Raw genomic sequence first — 16880 nt, forward strand, 5'->3', positions numbered from 1 at the left:
TGGCAGTAAAAAATCTCTTCCTAACTACAGATTCTTCTGTTAATTTAAATAAATGAACTGATTCACTAAAATGTTTATCAGGATTATTGTTTTTTTTTTCTCGTGTGCGTGAATCCTAACAGTGTGTGGGTCAAACAGTATGATGATGATGATGATGATGATGCACATGATCCCGGGCCTGTTTCAGGTAGCACGCCGTGTGTGTGTGTGTGTGTGTGTGTGTGTGTGTGAGAGAGATTTATGGGTGTGTAACTCTTGTTCAAGGCTTTCAACTGCTTTTTATTTTTTTTGTGTAGGCACGTCAGTCTTCTTATTTTCGTGCTTTTCCTTTTTCTTGAGATTTCTTTTTCTTGATCCTCTTGTAATAGTACAAAATAAAAAAAAACACCCTCCGGTTAATTCTGTACAGATTATATAATTATTTTTCCCCCTTTGGTTGATTCTGATTGCGTAACCAGGAGAGGTCAAAGGTCAGTAGAAAGTCTTTAACGTTGTTATCCTCTGTGATGGGTTATTAATTATTCCTGTCTTTTTTTTATGATTATTATTATGATTATAATTGTTTCCCTATTATCATAAGTTTTTTTTGTTTGTTTAAATTAAATAAATAAATGGATATTTGACAAACTGTCTTTTTTTTTTTTTTTTTCTTTTATCCTTTTCTTTTGTGTACGAATGCGAGTGTGTTTCAATTTGAGAGCTGACTTGAGATTTTAATGACCTGATGATGGTTTTCAGTTTCACAGTGTTCGGGATGAAAATCGTACATCTGTAACGTCTTAAATGCAGGATTGTTTGAAAATAATAATGACAATAAAAACAAATCTCTATATATACATCTCTTGAGTAACGGTTTTACAAGTTGTCTGGGTTACTTGTTTTGTCCTGGCTGATTTATTTAAATTTTTCTCCAAAGAAAAATTTTTTTTTTTCAACTGAAAACAGAATCCATTTGGCGTTTTTTGTTTGTTTGTTTTTTACACTTTTATTTATTGTCCTTACAGTGTTATCTGAGGCACGCAGGAAAACACATGAATAAAATAAGCATAGAAAATCAGAATATAAACAAAACATTCAAACAAACCAAAACAAAAAATAAAATATTTACTTGCACCGTATATATATGCCACAGGTTCCTATTTTAAAATGAAGTTGCAAAATTTCAGTCACCTAAAACGATTGGGCTTGATGGAAAAATCCTGTCGTACTTTAAACACGTGCTTCTATTCTTCAGTCTTTCTTTTAGTCGGTCGGTAGGATGTTGAGATACTCTGGTCATGTGCCGATACTGAACGCAGGTTAATACCAAAATTGTACATGTTCTCTCTCAGCGCGACTTTAAGATTAAGATGTCTCAAGGCAACCTAAGCATCATGTGCTTAAATGGTACTTAAATGTGAAATGGTTTGTCAGCAACATCTCCGAGGGCTTCCAATGATGACCTAATCATTGGAAAACAAAAACAAAAAGCAAGTCGTTGATCATTGTTGTCCAATCAAGCTGCATCTAAGTACCATTTAAAAAATATATATATATACTGTATTTATTTTTTTTAAATCATCTCAGGGCAAAAAAAAACAAGGGTTATCATTTCCTTATCAGGTGATTCCCTGATCAGCTCAAAGTGCTTGGACTCCTTTCATCGCTGCAAAAATGCTTCCCGTTCATTTAGCATTAAACTGACTTTTATACAGTGACGCTAATGTCTGAGACGCCTGGCTGTCAAGTACAGTCATCCAGCTAGTCAAAGAGCAAACGATCCCAAATGCAAGACACTGTATTTATAACATCGCTGTGGAATCGTACAGTATTAACCACTTATCGGCACATGTCCCGTTTCAGACACGTCTAAATTGAAAACGGCGTTCGAAAAAAAAAAAAAGAAACAAACATTCCATCTTCTCTATCCGTGATCGGTGCGTTCAAATAAGCATAAATGCAATCCCAAAGTATTAGACTTCAACCAATCTCATTTGTCTTTTCCCTCCGAGTGTGTGGTGGTGGTGTTTTTTTTTTTTCTTCTTCTTTTTGTGTTTATATATTCTACATTGTGTTTAAGTCCTCCGCAAACATGTACAGAGTGTTTGTGTGTGTGTGTGCACGAGAAAAGAGAAAGAAATAAAGAAAGAACATTCGTGTGTAGCTTCAGTGGGTCAAACCTGGGAGCTGCATCCACAGTTAATGGTGTGCAGATTCAGGTGCGCTTATGTATACAAAGCAGTTACCATAGTAAACTCAAGATACCTAGTTGGCAGAATATATTATGTACAATATGCGTCCAAGTTTGTGTGTGTGTTTTTGTGTTACTTTAATAAATCAGGCATACAGTGTGTGGTTGTGTGTGAGGGAGAGAAAGAGAGATAGAGAGAGAGAGGGGGGGGGAATGTCAGTTCCAGATCTTGAGGAAGCTGTCCCAGGAACCAGTGCACACAGCCATGCCGTCGTCGGTCACACCGAGACAGCTCACGCGATTGTCATGGCCGGCTAGGACTCCTGTGAGGAAACAAACAGGTCGTCATATATAATGTATAATCTATAAAAAGTTTGATTCCAAATGTTGGATCAAGTGCTGTTTTGTAAGCTGCAAAATACTGAGGTTGAAAGCCATATTGTTAAAGTCAAATATACTAGACTTCGTATTACCATTTCTTTTCAAGTTCTCATTCTCATCATAATCATTCTAGTTGCTTTTATGAACAAAAGACTATTTGTTCATGCTGTCTCCATTTTATAAAAAGTTTTTTTTTCCTTTTTCTTTCCCAAGCTTAAAGTGCTTGTGTTTAAAGGTGACGGACAAAACTATTTTAAAAAAAAATTTTTAAAAAAAAGAAAACTTCTCTGGTGCTCTTACTAAAAAGCACAATCCGATTCACATATTTAATCTCTTATATATCGAGAGTGGAAACACACAATTACAGTCAAGGGGTGTATTTACTAATAAGCAGTCAACAGTCTGAGCGATCTACAAACAGGCAAAACTGGTCTGATCGAGAAAAGAAATTGGACAAACAAAACACCCAGAAAGCAAACATGGTAAATATAAAGGTCTTGGTGAGAACAAAAACACTTTAAAGGAAGCCAAATGTCCTATTCGCACAGGATGAGTATCATCTGGGGACCTCGTGTGATTTGTAATAATTGCGGAGGTTGTCTGTGATCTACAGTACATGTCTCTTGCATATGAAAACGTAGATCGTTCTCTCTTAACTTAATGTCAATGTGTCTTGTCTCAGCTAGCCAGCTAATTAAGTTTCTTAGCTAGCTAGTTAGTTCTGTAAATTTATGTTGTATGTTTGAAGCACCTTGTTTCGTTTCACGTTGTCGACAATACAAAATGTATTGTCACTTCAACCAACTGTATATGGTTAAGGTGACAATAAAAGCGTTTGAATCGGCCATGTCTGTAATTTGTACAGTAAAAATTCCCGACCCTGCGAATGACCTACCATATTTCACCGAACACTGAAATGTAATATTATTTGTAATATGTAATATACAGTATGTAATATAACATAAACATAATTTCTGAAAGAATGGACTGGGGTAAATTTCTAAATCACGCAAGGTCCCCAGGTAATACTATATCTGTGCGAATAGGACAAAAGTAACAGGAGGTTTTCAATATATAGGTTATCGAGGGGAAACGGGAAACAACTGATTAGATTTATGACGGATAAGGGTGAAGAAAACCTGCTTCGGTGCAAGTGGTGGAATGAACTTTCACTAAATGTCTTTAAGCAACAATTGAAGATCTGTTTCTTAGGTATTTGGGTTAACTCCGTTCAACCCCCACCCTCAAAACAAAAAAACTTCTAACAGTCCTCAACTGATGTTACTTCTAGTTAGTAACCAAATAACCAAATTAAGGATGTACAGTTTTTAATGATGGAAACTTTAAAACATGCTTTGGATAAAAGCATCTGTCGAATGCCTAAATGTAAATGCAATAATCAGACAGGTGTCGGAATATTAATGTCAAAAACTAAAACAGCCAACCAAATTGTCTGATGTACCGTAAGGCAAGGTCCGCGGCATTCAAAGTAAGAACTGAAAAACATGACAAAAACCCCCAGTGTACCTGAGCAGTAAGATATGTGGCTACACCAAAGACAAGCAACACGCACTGTGAAGCTGGGAAATCTGACAATCCTGGCAAGTCAAAGAGGGGGAGCTACATCCTCAGCCAAGCAAGACGGCAGAGCGAGGTCCTAAGCCAGGCCGGGGAGCAAAGCCAGAAGGGAGCACCAGCATAACATCATCAAAACTAGGGTACAGAGCAAATGTGATGCCATCAAAGCTAGGGTGTGGGCCAAGCATGAAGCCATCGAAGCTAGAGTGTGGAGCAAACATGATTTCTTCAAAGCTCGGCGGTGGCACTGGCACAACATGCTCAAAGCCAGGCGATGGCGCCGGCCTGATGTCCTTGAGGCTAGCTGATTGAGTAAGCAGGGCGTCTGCAATGCCAGACAGTGAAGCCAGCACATCATTCTCGAAGTCAGGAAATGGTGCCAGCATGAAATCTTTGAAGCCGGCTTGTGGTCCTTTCACCATGTCTTTGATGCTGGCTGACCGAGAAATCATGTCATCCTCAAAGCCGGCAGGTGGTGCAATCAGGATGTCTTCGAAGATATTGAGCATCAAAGAGCATGAATCAGGCAGAGCAGGGTATTCCCCTGGCGCTACAGGGCATGTGGTGTCATCCCTTCAATTCTTACAAAAATTAGGCTTGGCTTAAGAGGTGGTCTTGTTGATCTCTGAAGTAATGGACTGTGGCAGTCACCAGAATGTCCACTGCGAGCAGCAGCACTGTGACCATGGATTGGAGCTGTACCTGGTGCTGTGGTCCTTCTTCTAGAGCACAGAGCCACCTTGTCGACCCTCCAAATATCTTGCAGAGATTCACACTGGCGTATTGAGATAATCTTTCTTTCTTTCTCTTATGCCCTCTGCCAGTTTCCTTCTAAATTTCGAATACTAGGCTTGCATTTCCCTTCACAACCAGTTCCTCGGCCCACCTGGGTCCTGGGCCAACAAGCCAAACAGCACAGACTCCACCCAGGCCTTGTCCATGGGCTTTGGGTCTGCTAGTCTCTCTAAGTAAAACTGTCATTGATGTATAAATTCATCTAGATGGAATATAAAGCCATCATACCGGGGTGAGCTGGTGTGTTCTGGGGCCAGAACACGAAGGCAACCGAAGCATGCTCAATTCGTGGGGTAACGCCCTTAATGTTTTTCCCAATGAATCCATGATGTTGAAGTGGTCTGTCAATACCCTTTGTTTAACTTATCAGCACCGGTTCTGGCAGGTTGCTGTTCTGGTTGTATTCAGGTATGTGGATTCCAAGTGGGAAAGACATAAGCTCTGGTCTTAGAGAAGCAATTGTTGCTGCCCACCGAACTATAAAGGGTTACAAAACTATATTCCTAACAATTTAGAGTTCTACAATAAAAAAAGATAACTCATCCCAAGGTCAGATCATGCAATGCTTAGAGAAATACAAAAGATCTTAGACCCTACAGGCCTCACTGAGCATGTTAAAGGCCATGACCACAATTAGAAGAAGACTGAACAAATATGATTTGCTTGGAGGGGTCAGCAGGAGAAAGCCTCTTTTGTCTAAAAAGAACATGAAAGGATGACTGTAGATGTACTATGGACAGATGAGACCAAACTGGAGGTAATTACTGTAGCCTTAAAGCCTCAAACAGCATTTCAGCCAGAACATCTCATAACCACTGTTAAGGGTGATGACTTGGGCTTGTTTTGCAGCCACAAGACCTGGGCACCTAGCAGTCATTGAGTCGACCATGAACTCATCTGTATATCAGAGTATTATAGAGGCAAATGTGAGGCCACCTGACAACTAAAGCTTGGTTGAAATCGGGTCAATGACCTGAAGCACACCAGTAAATCTACATCTGAATGGCTAAAAAAATAAAAGAATCAAGGTTTTGGAATAGACAAGTCAAAGTTTAGACCTTAAACCAATTGAAATGCTGTGGAAGCACCTCAAGAGATCTGTGCATAAACGATCAGTGATGTTTAAATTATACACTTACTTTTACATACTTAAAGCAAACCAGATAATTACACACTCATTCATTCATTCATGGTCTATACGGCTTTATCCTGAATTTAGGGTCGCGAGGGGCCTGAAGCCTATCCCAGGAGACTTAGAGCATGAGGCGCGGCACACCCTGGACAGGCTGCCAATCAGTTGCAGTGCACACATACCTACACATACTTGCACATTACGAGCAATTTGGGAATGCCAATTAGCCTAATCTGCATGTCTTTGTACGCAGAGGAATCCCACCAAGCACCGAGAGAACACGCAAAATCCATGCACATGCTGTAGAGACGGGAATCGAACCCGGACCCTGGAGGTATAAGGCGACCATGCTAATCACTGCACCCCCGTGCTGCCCCCAAAATTCCACCTCCATCGCCAGAATTACCAACTTATAAATAATTTTTAACACTGTTTTGATGAATTATAAACTCTCACTATTGGTCAGGATTTTACCTGCACGGTCTCCTTTCATTGCATCCCAGATGTTGCAGTTGAAGTCATCATAGCCTGCAAGCAGCAGACGGCCAGAACGTGAGAACGCCACCGACGTGATGCCGCAGATGATGTTATCGTGCGAGTAAAGACCGAGCTCCTGATCGGCACGCAGGTCAAACAGACGGCATGTAGCATCATCCGAGCCTGTGGCAAATGCACTGCCGCTGGGGAAGAACTGATGACATAAAGATCACACAAAAGTACAAACATAATTTACCCGTTGTGTATTTATTGCAGTTGCTTACAGTGGGTGGGATGATGTACTCACACACACGGCGTTGATATCGGACTCGTGGCCCGTAAACGTCTGTCTGCACATGCTGTCTCTGGCGTCCCACAGTTTGATCGAGGCGTCACAAGCTCCTGAAATAAAGGTGCGCGAATCCGGAGACAAAGACAAACTCATCACGTCTCCGCTGTGACCTGAGAACACCGTTGTCTGCTGGCCTGTCTCGATGTCCCACAGAGCACTGCCACACACACACACACAAAAGGAGAATTGACTTACATCGCCAGCGCTTGCTAGAAATTACCCTAATGAAGACGTGCAGTGATTATTTTTTTCTGTAAAGTCGCAAATTGAGAGTGACCTTCCTGATTTATTTTGCAGTCAGTACATCCTGATTATTCAGAAAGCTTTTCAGACTTTGCTCATTCAGGAGAGGATTAAACGTACCAGGTGGTGTCTCCTGAACTTGTGATAATCTGGTTGTCATCGATGAACCGACAGCAGGACAGGTAACCTGAGGAAGAGCACAAACAGAAAGTGCACACTGTGACACGCTGAGACTCAGACCGAGGATTGGTTAGCCATCAGCATGCTGTGCTTTGTTTAAAATTAAACACTAAGGCCGATTTTCGTAAATGGTGAAGATGAAATGCTGCGGATATCATCTTCAGGGGATTGTCAGTCAGTTGATGGCCTTTTCAGGATCCAGCTGCGTGTGCATGTGTGTGTGTATATATACCCGTGTGTCCGGGGAGCTCTCGGCTGACGCGCACGTTGCCCTCGCGAGTCTTCAGGCTGTAGATGGAGCAGATGTTGTCCAGACCGCCGCAGGCAACAAAGTTTCCAGATGGAGCGTAAGCGCACGTCATCACCCATGACGAGCGCAGCGGGATGGCATGGATCTGTCCAATCAGAGCACTTTTAGATATCCAGATTACAAATATAACACTACACAAACATCCAGCTTGACACACCTTAGGCTGATGTACAATGGTATGCGGTATTTGTGTTCAGTCCATTAAGAAAGCATTTTGTTTTATGTGCAGTAGAGGGCAGGGTGGGTTATCAGTGATGTACCTTGTTAGTGGTGTAACTGTCCCAGATGATGAGTTTGCCATCTTGTGAAGCGCTGACCAAGAGCCTGAGTGGGAAAAAAAACATAGTTATAATAAAATAAATAGCCTTACCTATTGGACGAGGGCAAAGAAATAATCCTGATGATCTAAATGAAGTGATGTTCAAATTTATTTTATGAATAAAGCAAGCTTGGGGAAAATTGAGACGGTTGGCCGAACGGAGGGTTCTAATCTTTTGAGAGGAGGCGTCGGTTCAGATCCGACTTCTGACATTGGAATTTGGGGTAGTTGTGGTTCAACAGGTTAGGGCTCTGAGTTACTGCTCGGATGGCTGCGGGTTTGCACCCCAGCACTGCCAAACTGCCACTGTTGGTGCATGATATTTAACCCGCTCTTCTCCAGAATCACCATATCTTGGCTGACCCTGTGTTCTAACCCCAACCCCATACCAAGCTGGTGATATGTGAGAAAAAAAGAGTGTCACCATGCTTATTTTTCAATGAGTCAAAAGTCAATGATTCAATCTTTCAAAAGTGAATGATTTAAAATCATTAATGGATAAAATATTAGACTCAAGGCACAAAAGACGTTTCACCTGATCCATGTCAACACTCTTAATCGGTCTGTCAGATCAGACCTTATGGATTATGGTGCAACAAATGCCAAAAGACAACTTCGGCAGAACTACAGTATAATAAAAATGTTACCTCGAATCAGTGCCCCAGTGCATGGCGTAGATTTTGGCTAAATGACCTCTGAGAGTACGCCGTGTCCGCATCTGAATCCTTCCCACCGGGTCCAGCCCTGCCGTTATCTACACAAGCAAACACACTCCCATGTTGATCATATTGGCATTTCTACAACGGTCCTAGTGAAGTCATGATCCTGGTCCTAAAGTCTGACTATAATAATTAACAGCTAATTAATAAGATGAGATTTTCTTTATTCAAAAACATTTTAAAATTGCTGTGGTGCATGAGGAATGAAACACTTTGGGATCTGCTGTTGTAGAGGAGTAACATCCGGATGGTAAATGTCCTGTATATACAGTATTATGTGAGCCTCACCTGAGTAAGTGTAGAGTCTCCACATGCTTTCCTTGCATCCTATGAAATAAAAAAAAAATAAGATTTGAAGCATATTCCATTTAACATTTAAAAAAAAAAAGAAAATACTTTTTGAATCTTACTAACGATGGCCATTATGATCTTAAGAACTAACATAATTGACCAATTTATAATAAATGATGACTTTGACATCCTAATGATGCTCACTGCATGTTCATTGCATCAGTGCCCAGTATTTACACTACGTGGGTTCTCTTACTCGTATCTGGTTCTTCAGCTGCTCAGCCTCCTGTCGAAGCTGCTCCAGCTCACTCATCTTGAAATGACCTTTGAAATGACCTTTGACCTCAGTCACTCCCACAACCACCTATGAAGTCAAATGTAATCTAGTAATGTAACATGTCATGTAAAGAGCATTCTATGATGTCTTAAATTTAAATTCACCACAGGATTGTGACAAATCCAGCTATAACATCAGGGCCCGTATTCACGAAGCTTTTTAGAATTCTCTCAGAGAGCTCCTATCTTAGCTTAAAAAGTCCTCAATGGGAATCCTAGACTAAAAGTAATTTAGGAAACTTCTCAGAGCAACTCTGAGTCAGGAAGGTACAAAAACCTTCATCTTAGTGAGAAGGTGTGGTTGACCCCGTTGCTAGGGTTGACGCAGCAATTCAAGGACTGTGATTGGTTGATAAAAAATAACAGCTGACCTCTGTAAACGTCTTGAAATGCGCTCTTTGTGAAAATGGAATACATAATAATAAAACAGGCAGTGAAATCGTAATGTTTGTATATAAAGAACTTGTATAATCATGAATCGAGGCTACTTTATGCAAAGTTATTGTTATATGCTAAATATCTTAAAGATAATTCAAACAGAGAAATGTTAAAAATGTGTCTACTTTTGAAGCAACCAGTTTCCACATAGTAGTTACTATATTAGTAGTAAGTATATATTAGTAAGTTCTTTCATTTATATACTGATATAAACTGATTATTAATTTGATTTTATTGCTTGTAATCCATTTCAGATTGATGGGAGCAAAATGGCTCACCTTTTATGTATTTACATGATTGCAGGACAGTTGACCGTTTGGATGGTATGTAGCCAACAATCCAAGAGAGATAGAAGGAAGTAAAACAACAAGAAAACCAAATTGAACAGAAGAGCAATGTTTATTTTTAGCTGTATGTTCAGTGTTTGGAAAATATTTCTTCTTTCCACCATTTTGTCCTCTGCTCTAGAAACTCTTAAAAAGTCCTCTCTACTCTTAACAATTTTTACCTTAGGAGCTGTTTTTAGGGCTAAGATTTTTCGTTAATCATTTTTATCTTTACTAAGATTTAGTCCTAAATTTTACGGGAAATTCTAAGAAAATGTCATCATTAAAAGAATTTTTTTAAGAATTTCATCACTAGGAGCAACTTTTAGGCTTAAGAAGCTTTACGAATACGGGCCCAGGAGTTTATTTTAACAATTTGTTTGGTGTATGTAGGTATATTTAGAGCATAATTTTTCCTCCAAACCATATCCCAAAAAAATGCAACTATGATATGATGGTGAACCATTTAAGAAATCATTTAATATAAGAAAAAGTTTAAAAAAAATTTTTTAAGGTAAAATCCCAAAAGGTGGAAAACAACCTTTTTGTAATTTTATCTCCATACACAAGACGTGATTGAAGTAAAGGCTTTCAAATTCAATTCAAGGCATTTAGCAAAAAATTTTGCATTAAATCTTTTTTTTGTGCTTTTTTCTCGGGATCAAAAGTACTGGTACACACTAAAATGATAAGCAAAAAAAAATATCAAATAACTATAAGGACTATTTTGGTTAATCTGCTTGTTTATGGGCCTTTCTGCCTTTTGTTTAGTCTTCAGTAAGTGAAAAGCAGCTCTGTTGGGATGAGGTCAGGTGACTGACTCTGCCCTTTGAGAACATTCCATTTCTTTGCCCAGTTAATCTTGTATCAGAAACGGACATGCTTCATTTTAAGCCTTAAAATCAGGCCGTTCTGTTTTTGAGTGTCACCAGTGGTTTGCATCTTGCAGTAAACCCTCTGTACTTGCTACTCCTACCTTCTTCAGTGTGGTTTTAGACTTGGCTAGATTTTGTTAAAGCTTTTTTTTTTCTTCACCAAGTAAAGATTTCTGCAGTCATCCACTTTAGCTGTCTTTTGTGGTCTTTCAGGTATTGCTGAGCTCACCAGCGCATCTCTTTTTTTTTTTTTCACAAATGTTAAAAATTGTTGATTTGACCACACAAGTTTCTCTCTCTCTCTATGATAGGTCGTTTTTTTTTGTTTGTTTTTTTTTCATCATCATCCTAATAATGGCCTCTTTCACTTGCATTAACACCTTGTTGGACTGCATATTGAGAGTTTCTAAGAAGAGCTACCAAATGCAAATTCAACACTTGCACGCAACACCAGACTTTATCTCCTTCATCTGTTATGAAATAACTAATACAGAGGCTACAAATGGCTGTCAAACTGTTTATCAGTCAGTCAGTCAGATTAATAAAAATAATTTTAATTTATAAGAGGGTAATGCACTAATGCACTTTTTATTTTACAAAATTATTTGGATTATGTTGAAACCCTATGACTCGTTCAAAAACCCATTGTGGTGATGTACAGAGACTAATAATAATAATAATAATAATAATAAAGTAAATCACTGTCCAAATACTTATAGACAGGACTTAACATTAACTCTAATTATAAGTTGTCTTTAATCACCTAAAACCTTAACATTTAAAACAATGCATACAAATATGAATCCCATTTTGCACTACTATATAATAAAATAAAATAAATAGTTTGTCAATATATAAATAATAAAATTATAGAATACATACAAAAAAATGTAAAGTGATATTTTCTTTGATTAACCTGAATCATCTGCCCAAATACCCCACGGCCATGCCAGTTCATACAGTATAGAGACGCCTACACCACAGCCCCGTTACATGCTTTAATCTGATTGGTCGGTATTATTTCTGAATAACAGTACGGCTTATAATGTCATAAAAAAATTTTATGACAATACAACATACCATTATAACAGCTTCCGGACTGTAAAATGTAACGTCATTGCTCAAAAAACAAACAACCACCAGGAAACACCACAACTTTACAAAAAAGTATATAAAAATAAATAAATTTTAATACCATTCCATCACCCAGGTTTTAAAAACAACTTAAGATAATTAATTTTTATTTTTATTTCTACGTCTGCAATTCTAATATATCCCAGAGTTGTTATTCCTAATCCTCATATTAACTCTATGTTAATTTACTTACAATGACAGTTACACCTACAAAAATAATCAAGGATTTATTAATGATTTACAAATGCATAATATAACAAATTATTCTTGGAAATATTTCACATTTTCAGCATGGACTTTAGCACTACTGGCTTTAAAATGCAATCTGTGTGCTTGGATCAAGAAGATGGCCACGTTAATCTGCTCTAATGGGTAAAAGTCTAATCCAACGGCCCCCGGGGCCACTTACAAGACCCTAAAGAGATTACTGCAAAATAGTACACAAGATATAAAAGATATATATATTGCTTGGAATAACATTTAAAGATGAGAAACAACACAAAAACACACCTTCTGAGGTTCTTACCCTTTGGTAGTCTATCAAAATAAAATTGAAGTCCTGCCTTTAAAAATTGTTCTGCTGCAATTTTTCTTTTGCGGCAACCTTACTTGCGGCACGATTCATAGCACAGCGTTATTATCTAACCATCTAACCATGCCGTCGTACGCATCAAGTTAAACACTCCTGTCTCCAGACCTTGTAATGTACAGTACGCGTTATAAAGGCTTTGTGAGTTTAGCCTGCTAAAGTTATCTACAAGGAATCGCACATCTCTTGGAACTGGAACTGGGAGTTCTTCTGAATTTGTCGCACACAAATATTAAAATAAGATCAGCTGTTCTTTAGCATTAGTTTATGGCTCATTGTCAAGTTGACTGAAACTACTGACCAGTCAGCGGGCTTCAGCATTGAGCTCGGATTTGCCTATTTCCCGTTCGAAGGGATTTTACAGTCTAAGGGATTTGCATGCAGAACAAGCAAAGGCTTGAACTCTGAAGTAACAAATTAGGAACTCGCCCAGGACTTTTACATAAACAAAACTGCCACGCAGCATTTGGATGACTTTATACCACTCCACCAACACAGTCCACTCCTGGAAGGCTTTTTTTTCTTCTTTTTTCTTTTTGAACTAAGACACCAAATTAAACTTTTGAAGACATTCAGCACAGATGTGTTATACAATAGATAGTATATTGCATTATATTAATAGTATACAATGCATATCCAGTGCCTCTGCATTACACATGTACTGTGTGTGTGTATGTATGTATATATATATATATATATATATATATATATATATATATATATATATATATATATATATATAGTAATTCTTGATTTCCATTCAAAATTTCCCTGGGAGCAGGACCAGATGCATAATTTTTGTCAAATTGACCTTGTTTCTCAGATATTCCATGATATTAATCGTTACTGTTAAAACATACAATGTATACTGTCTTTTTATAAATTGATTATTTAAATACTATTAGTATTTTCAACTCTCTCTCATCTGATAACTATAGTACCAGTCAAAATTTATTTTCTACTGGATTTTTTTTCTATGAAATAACACATATAGATTTAGGTAATTAAGTAACAACAACAGTGACAGTCAGTTGTTATTTTAAGATACGAAGGTCAGCTGCTCTGGAACAGTTCCTGCAAGACCAGTTTTGTCAAGTGCATTTGCAAAACACCAACAAAAAATGGTGGCTCAGCTAGCAAAGGCTTTAGATTGTTGGTTTGGGGATCTGAAGAGCCAGGTTTGAACCCCACTGGTGGTGGTTGCCACACCCCCATATTTTCCAGTCACTGCATGCTGTGCCAGCATGGATAAAATGGGAGGGTCGCATCAGAAAGGGTATCTGCCGGAAAAGTTGTGTGTGGATTGGGTGGTCTGCTGTGGCCGAAAGATCTAATGCATTTGCAAAACCCATTAAGCTCCATGATGAAACTGGCTCTCACAAGGACCTTCCCAGGAAAGCAAGACCAAAACTTACCTCTGCTGCAGAGGAGAAGTTCATTTAGAGTTACCTGCCTCAGAAATCACTAATTAACAACCAGCATGAAGGAGGTTATATAGGATTTACAGAGCATGAGTAGTACACACATCTCAATATCAACTGTTTAAAGGAGATTATTGCATATTTTAGAAGTAGTTGTCATCAACATTGTTTTACAAAGTAGAAAGAAATAAAAATCTAGAAAGACCACCGAATAAGAAGGTGTGTCCAGACCTTTGACTGGTAGTGTATGTCATGACAAAGCACATACTCTAAACAGCGAAAGCTCCATCACATGACACAGAGATTTTAAAGACTAATGAAAGCCTTGGCTGAAACTGCTGTTTTTAGTTTTACTCCACTTTTCATTTGGGGTTATCATTATATTTTCTCTACTGACCAACATTATATCAAATATCCCAAAGTGTGATTTAGTTCTTCATCTCAAAAAAATGTGATGCATAGATCGAGGGGATTTCCACAAAAGCTCAAGCTCATGCGCCTAGGGTAATCCTAACCCTAATCCTAACTTGAACCATAACCCTACACCCAATGAGCTGGAGATTCCACACCCTAACCTTTGAGCTTTCTCTGGAACATCCACCTCCATTTAAACACCCATTGAGCTACTTTATGCAACAAGCAGCACTTGATAACTAATGGAACCCCAATGGGTATTACATACTGTATGTGCAGTGCCTAAATAACTTAAATGTGATATTATCTTTTTAAAAGGAACCTTTTCCCACCAAGTCATGCACGTAGCTGTCCAACAAACACTCTACACAACCATTGGTTGTTACAAACCAAGTGTTCCCAAGCTAATCATTTCCTTTGAGAAGCAAAAATGTTCTTCCTGTAGGCGTGGCAACTGTCGTATAATTTTAATAGCGCCAGCTATAGAAATATTAGGAACAAAACCAAAGATAGTATGCACGCCTTTGCAAAAATTGTGTCTGCGTTAACTAAGCTAAAGCTTTTTTTTTATTTTTTTTTTTCAATACTATACTGGGTATAGTAACCTCATCTATTCCATGTTTAAGTAAAATTTTTACCTCTGCTTAATGTCCATGATTACAGCTGAGTTATAAATACAGGACAATAAAGAACCAATAACTCACTCACTTATCATCTATACCGCTTTATCCTGTATAATGGTTGCAAGGGGCCTGGATCCTATCACAGGAGACGTAGGGCTCGAGGCGGGGTACACCCTAGACGGGGTGCCCATCCATCGCAGGGGGGACACACACACTCACATGCTCATTCACACATTGTGGGCAATTTGACCTGCATGTCTTTGGACTTTGGGAGGAGCCTGAAGTATCTGGAGGAGAACCCAAGGCGGGAATCAACGGTGCAAGGAGACAGCGCTAACCAGTACCGCCAATACAGAACCATGAATTTTCCAACAAGGAACTAAGCATTTGTGCAAAGCTGGATACACCATTGCATCCTTGACTACACAGGTCAATGATGCGCCCTTCACACACTCATCTAAGCATATCAGTTTGATGATCCCAGGCTAAAATGTAGCAGACTTTGGAGCGTTGCTATCGCGCAGGCCTTGTCACATCAGAACGAAGGAGAGCAACCTGTCTTTGGAATGACAAAGCCGTATCCGAAACCTAGCGCCTACTGTACCATGCAACATTTCGTCCCCTAAAACGACATGCAAGCCCATCATCAAGCAGTTAAACATCTCATGCAGTTATTTCATGCTGAAACACCACTACCAGGCCCTTTCCAGGCTGCATTATACAATACTGTACCTCAGCACAGGAAGACTACAGAGCAGACAGCTTGAGGAAGAGCTTCAGTCCTTCAGATCTCCTCTTCCTGGATGAATATTCAGACCAGATTGCACATGATGGCCGTGAATCGGGGAAGAAGGGGAGAAAAAAAAAACGCAGCAGGGAAAGAAGAAGAAAAAAATCACTGCATTTCTCCAAATGGATCTGGAGATCACAATCCCGGGGCTGGTTGTTCTTTAGCGCAAAACTAACGAATCAGGCTGCAAAAAAATGATCGGATTTATTATTTTTTTCCCTTCCCCAGTCCTTCCTTCCTTCTTTCCTTCCTTGCTCTTCTTGTCTTTCTCTCTCTTCTTGTTTTGTTGCACGGAATGAATTATTCAGATCCAGCCGCAATGCACGGATGCTGTGCACTCGAATGCAAATGTACAAAAGAATTACATATAATAACAATATTATTATCACTTATAATAATAACAATAAATAACAATGATAATGCTAATAAATAAATAAATAAATCAATGACAAATCGTGGCTATCTCGCCGGTGGAGCGCAGAACAACAAGCCACCCATAAGTTCTTCAGTGTCAGACATCAAAGCGAGCCTCGGCAAAACGAACCCCAGCTCTTTTCGTTTGATGTTATTTCATCCACTTACGCAATCGAACGCTTTAAAAAAAATAACGAATTTGCGGGCGCGCGCTCGTTCTGAGTCCTGGATGAGCTTACAGGAGAGACACACAGAGAGAGAGAGAGAGAGAGAAAACCCTCACGGCTCGGTGCGTAAAATCTCCTCCAACGTCTCATCTGTGAGATTCGACCACACCCATTTTATACAGACCGTACCATTACAGTACATTACACCGCCCCCTCTTTTACAAGGAAGAGACACTAAAAGTCCCATGCATGGAGGTCTAAATTTAAAGGGAAAAAAAATTACAAAAATGACTCTACTAAAGAAATGCATGCAGAATATAAATAAGCATGTTTACGCTATATGAACAAAAAAGTATTTGTCCAAAACCTGCAATGACATTGTATCCAAATATGGAGTCGGTCCCCC

The 16880-nt window shown here is 39.0% G+C and overlaps 1 protein-coding gene across 1 annotated transcript; it reads right to left on the minus strand.

Annotated features, from left to right (window-relative positions):
- Window positions 1-957: 957 nt before the first annotated feature.
- On the minus strand, window positions 958-16610 carry gnb2 (guanine nucleotide binding protein (G protein), beta polypeptide 2). Its single transcript, XM_053485532.1, has 10 exons — window positions 15836-16610; window positions 9204-9311; window positions 8945-8983; window positions 8585-8691; window positions 7879-7942; window positions 7541-7703; window positions 7249-7315; window positions 6841-7042; window positions 6531-6747; window positions 958-2493 (listed from the first exon to the last, which is right to left on the minus strand). The coding sequence occupies exons 2-10, from the start codon at window positions 9258-9260 to the stop codon at window positions 2387-2389; spliced, it is 1023 nt and encodes a 340-aa protein (XP_053341507.1). The 5' UTR covers window positions 9261-9311; window positions 15836-16610; the 3' UTR covers window positions 958-2386.
- Between the last annotated feature and the right edge of the window lie 270 nt (window positions 16611-16880).

This window comes from Clarias gariepinus, chromosome 24, assembly GCF_024256425.1.
Source record: "Clarias gariepinus isolate MV-2021 ecotype Netherlands chromosome 24, CGAR_prim_01v2, whole genome shotgun sequence".
In the NCBI taxonomy this organism is placed as follows: domain Eukaryota; kingdom Metazoa; phylum Chordata; class Actinopteri; order Siluriformes; family Clariidae; genus Clarias; species Clarias gariepinus.